The following is an 8,205-nucleotide window of genomic DNA, read 5'->3' on the forward strand; positions in this document are numbered from 1 at the left end:
GCTGGTTCCTGCAGTCTGAGCTGACAGCCACGTCACCTCCTCTGAACCAACTTTGCTCTCGGACCTCTGCACATACACACACACAGCTGAGCCTGTGAGCGGAATAGAAAGACATTTCATCCGTCACGTCCATGCGTTGAGATAACGAGCCAAGTTTGGAGTTTACCCTGCAGCTGTTTATCTCGTCATTTTATTTATTTTTTTGCACGCAAACAGTGTGCGTTTGGTCGTTGAACAGCCCCGTCCCGCCGCCTGCAGACGTGTCAGGTCTTTAAGGAGTTGTATCAAAGTTTTGTTTTTTTAATATTTTGTTGAACACAAACAATATGAACGTCTTTCGTCTGGCCGGTGACGTGTCACATCTGGTGGCGATCATCATCCTGTTACTGAAGATATGGAGGTCCAAATCCTGTGCTGGTAGGCAGACTCTGGCTTCTGTGTTTACTGCAGACTGTTATGATTGCACAGCCTCCTTATAATTATATGCATGCTGTTCTATAGATGGAGCATTGACGCAGTGCGCAAATACAGTGTGATACATAACAAAAGATGTGAGTCAAGTACATTAAGGAGGGTATTTGCATGATGCTGATAGTTCTACAAGAGTGGAAGCTACGTGGCAATGTTAACAAAGCAATCTGCTGTCTGCCCCACCTACAGTCATATACAGCAGCCTGCATCTTTAAATCAAACTGAATCTACAGTGCAGTTGTCTTCTTGGATACTTTTTCTGTTAATTCATAAAATTGGGGAAAACATAACAACTTCTGCACATTTCTGTAATCTGTCCTGGACCAAAAATTGGCCTATACGTCTGCTGGGATCATTTACTACACAATTTAAATCTGCATCTCTAAACTGTTGTAACTTTTATGTCCCTCCAGGCATCTCTGGGAAGTCTCAGGTGCTGTTTGCACTTGTGTTCACCACCAGATACCTTGACTTATTCACTGTCTTCATTTCTCCTTACAACACAGTCATGAAGGTAAGTGTGTACATCCAGACTCTCACACACACACACACGGTTACACACATACTGTGACACACAAACTAACCTCAATTAAAACACAAACTGATCTTAGTGGAGCTCATGCTGAGAATAATTACAATTTCACCAAACTACAACAAAAATAGACAACATGTTGTCCTCAGATGTTGTCTGTGGCGCACACAGCAGCTCATATAGGTTCTATCCAGGTGCATACACACGGTATAACTATGCAAGGCAGGCAGCATTCAGTTAGACCTGCAAAGCAGCCGCTGATGGGTTGCATGTCTTACTAACAGTGTTTCAGTGGACGTTCATAATCACTATTGTAATCTTCTCACAGGTGGTGTTCCTAGCTCTGTCCTATGCCACCGTCTATATGATCTACATGCGCTTCAGGAACAGTTACGACTCAGAGAACGACTCATTCCGCGTGGAGTTCCTGTTGGTGCCAGTCATCGGGCTTTCCTTCCTGGAGCACTATGCTTTCACCCCAATGGAGGTAAACTACTACTGGCCTACTTCTGATGGCCTCTGCAGCCAAGAATACAATGACATGATCCAGTTAAATTTCATACATTTGTGTCCAAGTGTAGAAAAACTTAAAAACGCTTATATCTAAAGATCACTGAGGACTAAAATGCAGCTTGAGGTTTTTACAATCAGTTTAAGTTACCTTTTGTTTTTAATGTTGCATATATAGATCACCCAAACACAACACTTCTTTTGATGTCCTTTTAACACTTTGGCTTACAAGTGTCATTTCAATAAAACTTACTTGTTTCCATCCCACTGATTCCACCCAGATCCTGTGGACCTTCTCCATCTTCCTGGAGGCGGTGGCCATAATGCCACAACTCTTCATGATCACCAAGACCGGCGAGGCAGAATCCATCACCACCCACTACCTGTTCTTCCTCGGCCTCTACCGAGCCCTCTACATAGCCAACTGGGTGTGGCGTTACCACACCGAGGGCTTCTTTGACCAGATTGCTGTGGTGTCTGGCGTTGTGCAGACCATCTTCTACTGCGACTTCTTCTACCTTTACTTCACAAGGGGTGAGTTGAGACTATTGGCTGATGGTTGAAGAGATGTTGTCTCTTGTCTCCTGTAACTAACAGGTATTTTGACTTTTCTTGAATAACTGATCAATCACTTCATCTATGGAAGATCAAAAATAATGACGAATGCTTACTAGACGTTATAAGAGTCCAAACTTTTGTCCTTTGTGCCAAAAAACCCAAACTAATATTTTTAATAAGAAACCAAAGAAGTTAAGATAAACTTAGTATATATGAACCAGCAAATGTTTGGTATTTTTCAGTGACAAATGACCAAGACAATGAATTAGTAATAAAAACTACAGTATAACCGATTAATTCACTGTGCTAAACTAGTCAGACAACTGAGCTGTGTGTTGTGATTAAAAGAAAAAAATAATTGTATTATTTATTGTCTATTGTGAGATTCAATCCTACTTTTCCAGTTGAGGAGGATGTAAAGTTTGGTGTCACTCACCTGGTAAACAAAGGAGTGGCAAAAATTGAGCCAAACTCTTTTCTTATCTCTTCTTTTGTCCCTCTTTGTCCCGTCCGCAGTTCTTCGAGGGAATGCAAAGATGAGCCTGCCGATGCCCGTTTAAAGCATGTCTCCACTGTGCCTGCTACAGTTCAGCATCTGAACACAGACCTGCCCTTCAACTGTACATGTCTTTAGCAATGGGACTTATGGTCTGACGTCATTCTATAGACCGAAACTAGCGCACCTCTAGAAATTGAATTTCTGTTTGATTGGTACTTTGTGTGTGAGTCTGTGTATTTTCAAGTGTGTGTATGCATGTGTGTGCATACATACGCTGTTGTGGTTGAAAGTCTGTGATGTATGTTTGGGTTTTTTTCTCCATAAGATGCAAAGGTGACACTGGAAATGTGTCCCTGATGTGCATATGGAGCTTAAATTCATGCATCTAAGCAACACTGCGGAAACTGTTTGTCTTTATTTTTCCTTTAATGTGCCGAGAGAGACTGTGGAAACAGCTGAATGCAGTTTGTGACATTTATTTTGTTTAATACAAGCTGTTAGAATGTCGAATCCACAGAAATGTAAATGAGGTTGGCTGTAGTATTTCTGTACAGCACTCAGGTAGATCATAGCTTTAGTTTCCACACGGTACAGTTAGAGATACAGAGTGCCCAGAGTTTCGTGTCAAAGGTTTCTACATTTTATCCAGTCACCATTGTGTGTTTGAGTCTTGCCCAATGATTTACATTTGTAAAATTGTACTCTCTAATCTTCCACAATTTTTTTCCTCTTTGGTTCTGTAGTGTTAGACACTCCCTGGATAGCTTACTGTATTATGTGCAAACGTTTTTCCCTTATTGCCAAGTATGTTACTTTTATGTATTTCTTCTCAATTGTAGGCTTTTCTATTTCAATGTATTTCTATTTCATGGGAGAAAAAAGGGCTAAACATTTTGTCTTGTCATAAATGAAGCCAAAGAAAGAATAACTGCTGCAACGTTTCAGTAAAACATGTTTTTGAAGTTGTCACCTTGACCAAACTGTCTTGTTTTGTCAGGGATAAAAATAGGAAAATATCATTAGAGAAATTAGAATTTTTATAACACATGAACTTGTTTTTGACACTTACAAATGTGTTGGTCCACAGTTATTTGAATTGCACACAGTTTTTATGATATTACCTTTATTATAACGTGAATTATCTCAAGTCAAAGGTGTGGTCATGTTCTTCGTCACCAACCCACATGCAGTGAAACACACTAGGATGTTTACTTTTCTTTGGAGCTCCTATAAACACACAGACATGTATGCATGCACACACACACATACACACATGTAACAGTATGCTCTTAAAAATGTCGGTGCATTGTGCTGATGCTAAACAGAGAGTGATAGCATTAGATGTATGATTCACAATGGAAAAACACAGTTAAGTGACTTTCTTTCACGCATCATCATATCTGAATGAATGATGAATCATATGAATCATAAATACTTCAGGCCCCACTATGTCAAGGATCTCTCAGTGCAGAAAAGTTTTGCGGTGTTTGTATAACACCTTACTTCCTTCTCTCACAGCCCCTCCCACCGCTTTTGCAGCTGAACTGATGGAGAGCGGCGAGGCTGCCAGAGCTGCTGCCTTCTCCACCACCTTCGCTTTCTTCACAGCTTTCCCTTTCCCTTTGTCTTTTCCCATGATCCCTGCCCCCTCTGCTGCACCTTTCCCCATCGCAGACACCAGCTCACACCAGAACAGCCTCTCCGCCCTCTTCCTGGCCTCCTCTTCCTCCTTCCTCTTCTCCTCCTCTTCCTTCCTCTTCCTCCTCTCCAACTCTGGTCCCGGCTCCTCTTTGTCTTCAGCCTCCCTCTGAGGGGATTCCACCTTATGTTCTCTTAGTCCCAGCATCATCTCTTGTGCCTCCCTGATGGCCCTCTCAGCCTCCTTGAACATGTCATTGCTATAGCAACCGCCTCCATTGTCCTCAACAAGCTTGTCTACCTTTTTCAGAAGTTGCACGACCTGTTCTGCATACCCTGTTGTCCTGTCATGTCCGCTATTATCAAAGACGTGATACCCTCCATGGCAGCTGCTGACAAATTCCGACAGCTCATCGCTCTCCTTCAAGAAGTCCTCGACGCGTTTGTCGTGCAGCTGGTCTCCCCAGGTGAACAGCACCATGGTAAACCTGGTGACTCCAGGCCCGAACGTAGCCTTGAGCCACTCCAAGGCGTCCCTCTCCTCCTGGGTGAACCTGCCAAGCTGTAGGGTCACCAAGAAGGTGTGAGGTCCCGGAGAGGACAGGACAACACACCGTCCCACCTCTGCTATAACCTCCTGAGGGGACAACTGTGTGTGGAAGAACCCCGGGGTGTCGATCACAGAGATACTACACCCGTCTACTGTCCCAGTCTGCCTCTTGCACTGTGTGGTGACCGAGCAGGGGGAGACATCCACCCAGAAGGCGGACCTGCCCAGGATGGTGTTGCCTGAGGAGCTTTTGCCTGTTCCTGTCCTTCCCACCAGAACAATCCTGTGTTCAGCCACTGATGTAGGGAGTGACGCTTCACAGACTGTGGAGAAATTACAGTCATAGAACATATATACATGTATTACTTTTATAATTATCTGAGCAGTAGTAGTGGTAGTGATATCTAGCATATTTGAAGCAAATATTTCTAAATACTTCATTTAATACTTAATTTTCTTTTTTTCAACTCTATTTTTTTTGGTTTTGTAACATAGCAGCCCTTGAACTGAATAATGCAACGATGTACAAAAATATAATCACAGATGCCAGTGCAACCCCGAAAAAATATTTACAACACACTATATAGTGGTCCTAGTATTGGTATTTTTTGAGTAAATGCGTCAAACACTACAAAAATGTGGATCAGTTGCACAAAAATCTTTGTATATTCTGGGTCACATTAGGAGAAGTCATCAAATTTCAGGCTAAAATACAGTGTTTAGGGTATTTTTACTGCTGTCAAATGACAAACTGGGTCAAATTTGACCCTGAACAGTATGTAAGGGTTAAGAACATTAAGTATAAAGGTCTATACTTCACCATTTTCGAGAGAAATGTAAGATTATATTATATTATATTATATTATATTATATTATATTATATTATATTATATTATATTATATTATATTATATTATATTATATTTATTATATCGGATCAGGTTGTTTGGTTTTGGATAGCATGTTTAATATTTTAAGAGACTGTTTCTGTCTACATGGTACACTGAGGTGGAATGGTAACATGCTGCCCTGTGCACCGACTCGATGTGATAACTTTAATCGACATACCTTCGTGTGACGCAGCAATTTCAGGTGACGACATATTAGAGAAACTATGCCTTTTACGTGCCGGTTATTCAGTGACCGAAAATACAGGAGATGGATTCCGTTTGTTGGAGCTTTGGCTTTGATTGAAACGTCCTCTTAGAGCCGCAGTCCACGAAGAGCTGCAGCTTCACACTGCCACCGTGACGTAGAATAACCCACCTAAAAATATAATTATTTATAATGGCGAAGAAAACTCATCACATAGGCTACTGTCTCCATGCCAGAAAACTGTGTGTCCACCGTAATAATCTCACTACTGAAAATGTGCACATAATTTGATATTATGATGGAGGCAGGTGAGGGCTAATATGCTATCTTTCTAAAATTGCTATTAAAGATTTTTTGGTGCGTATTTTAAAGGCTATACTGTTCTATTTTTTTCTTCCTCTATTCGTTTTATTTTTGTTTATTGTACATAGTGTTAGATTAATGTCTTTCTCTACCCTGTGTTTCTGTTGCAATGAGGATATTGATGGTACAAGAATTTCCTCTTTCTTACATCTTATCTCTTTATCTTACACAGTGAGCCAACTAACACAAACCGAAATGAATGAACAGTCATGATCATTAATTGTCATGTAATTGTTTTCTAGTGGTCAGACTTAGAGGATGACGGTTGATCACCAGACAACAGTTATGTCAAGTTAGTAGTTAGGTTATGCTTTATGAATTGAATGTGTTGCAGTTCAATATTATGGCCATTGGAGGGCGGTAAAAACACCCGATTCTAATATATCTTCCCGAGTCACTAAAGCACAGTAAACTGTTAACTGAAAACAGCTCTTTATCAATATAATTACTACCTGTACGGATGCTATTGTATTTTTGGTAATATAAACACAATAATTACTTATAAATATGGATAATAAAGGTTATTATTCAAGTTATCAATACAACATTATTTAATGTTGTATTGCAGTACCTGAGTGTGACCACTAGATGGTAGTGAACACTCATTATTGTAAACTGCTGCTGAAGTTTATTGTATTTGAAAGTTAGTCTGAAAGACTATTTGGATGTATAATTGTGTATATATATTTTTTTTAAAACATGATTTGGAGAGCAGCGGGAGGGGCACAGCTGAATTAACTGAATTGTATTAATAGGTTTATTTTTGTTTTCCTCATTGTTGCCTTCATTTTATTTTTTCAGTTATTTTTATTACTTTGCATCAATTAATCAGTTGTAAACACACACTTGTGCCATGTCACACTTGTATTATATGAGAGGCTAATAAAAAAGTTGGTCGCAAAAAATATTTACATCAATTATGCTAAATATATAGTAATAATTTTATTCAACATGTTGAACTGGCTGTTGCAGTTCATCCACTGTGACTATGGATGGCAGTGAACACCAATAAATTTAATACAGTCAGGTCAACTTTGAGCCACACCTAGCGTCAAGACAGATATAATACTATACCATCACTTCTGGTACAATCTTTCAAAATGAAACTATTGTTTGAGAAAACGACTGAATGTTTTCCTACATGTATTCTAACAGGGAACTGAGGTTGACCAAGCACAGTCTCACCTGTTTTATTGTAGCTGTGCACTCACTGATATTTACCTTGGTTTTAACATGCTGTATGAGATTGATCCAACACAGTTTTATCTGTTTATTGATAGTTGGGTAACCACAAAGGTTGAATTAACACAACTAAAACCGATAAATGATCAGTGATGTTCAAACAATACAGTTTAGCATAATCTTTAATGACTGTGTCTATGGAGGTTAACCAACCAGTTTAACCTGATCAGTGTGTCTCCACTGAACCACAGTACACATACTAGATGCCTTAGAGGCTTCCCATGGAAATACAACTGATCAGATAACCATAAACCATAATGAATGATAATGACTGACGAAAATTTTGAGTGTTCATTTTAGAAAGTGATTAAGTTCTGCTTTGATCTCCTAATCAGCATCAATTTGATGTTGGGCAGAACTGGCTCTGCATTAATTAGAATTTTAATATCACACACTTTGTACCCCATAGTAGTTGTCCCCATGTTTTCACTATGTCATAAGGATGAGACGTATTTAATGTAACACTTATCTCCAGTAAAACTCTAGTGTGTATATACTTCATCAATAACTTGTATAATTAAATATCTTAAAGCCCTTGTTCAAACCACACAATATATTTTCAGTCATTCCGGCTGATTAGACTCTTGAAATTACACAGAGCTATGATGAGGTCAGCAAACTCAAAGTCCCAATAAGGGTGAATAATGTGTTAATTGTCTGGCCTTAACAGGTGCAACAGGAGAGTGAGGGGATGTCAATCAAGCTCAGTCTGTGTGTGCCCACACAGCGCTGAGACGAGGTCTAATTA

At 39.8% G+C, this 8,205-nt stretch overlaps 2 protein-coding genes across 2 annotated transcripts; one reads left to right on the top strand and one right to left on the bottom strand.

The window, feature by feature from the left end:
• Positions 1–3,539, top strand: kdelr3 (KDEL endoplasmic reticulum protein retention receptor 3). The gene is made up of 5 exons (XM_044332435.1): positions 1–417; positions 885–985; positions 1,332–1,490; positions 1,795–2,047; positions 2,588–3,539. The coding sequence occupies exons 1-5, from the start codon at positions 327–329 to the stop codon at positions 2,629–2,631; spliced, it is 648 nt and encodes a 215-aa protein (XP_044188370.1). The 5' UTR covers positions 1–326; the 3' UTR covers positions 2,632–3,539.
• LOC122967668 (GTPase IMAP family member 7-like) lies at positions 3,005–6,513 on the bottom strand. Its single transcript, XM_044332433.1, has 2 exons — positions 5,826–6,513; positions 3,005–5,081 (listed from the first exon to the last, which is right to left on the bottom strand). The coding sequence occupies exons 1-2, from the start codon at positions 5,857–5,859 to the stop codon at positions 4,033–4,035; spliced, it is 1,083 nt and encodes a 360-aa protein (XP_044188368.1). The 5' UTR covers positions 5,860–6,513; the 3' UTR covers positions 3,005–4,032.
• Positions 6,514–8,205: the final 1,692 nt, after the last annotated feature.

The sequence above is a fragment of the Thunnus albacares genome, chromosome 17 (genome assembly GCF_914725855.1).
Source record: "Thunnus albacares chromosome 17, fThuAlb1.1, whole genome shotgun sequence".
NCBI classification, from domain to species: Eukaryota; Metazoa; Chordata; class Actinopteri; order Scombriformes; family Scombridae; genus Thunnus; species Thunnus albacares.

Excerpts from the sequence above, each read along its gene's own strand:
- kdelr3 (XM_044332435.1), top strand. The coding sequence starts at position 327 with ATGAACGTCTTTCGTCTGGCCGGTGACGTGTCACATCTGGTGGCGATC. Across the intron at positions 418-884 it reads GAGGTCCAAATCCTGTGCTG|GCATCTCTGGGAAGTCTCAG; the intron begins GTAGGCAGACTC and ends ATGTCCCTCCAG. Across the intron at positions 986-1,331 it reads CTTACAACACAGTCATGAAG|GTGGTGTTCCTAGCTCTGTC; the intron begins GTAAGTGTGTAC and ends ATCTTCTCACAG.
- LOC122967668 (XM_044332433.1), bottom strand. The coding sequence starts at position 5,859 with ATGTCGTCACCTGAAATTGCTGCGTCACACGAAG. Across the intron at positions 5,082-5,825 it reads AATTGCTGCGTCACACGAAG|TCTGTGAAGCGTCACTCCCT; the intron begins GTATGTCGATTA and ends ATTTCTCCACAG.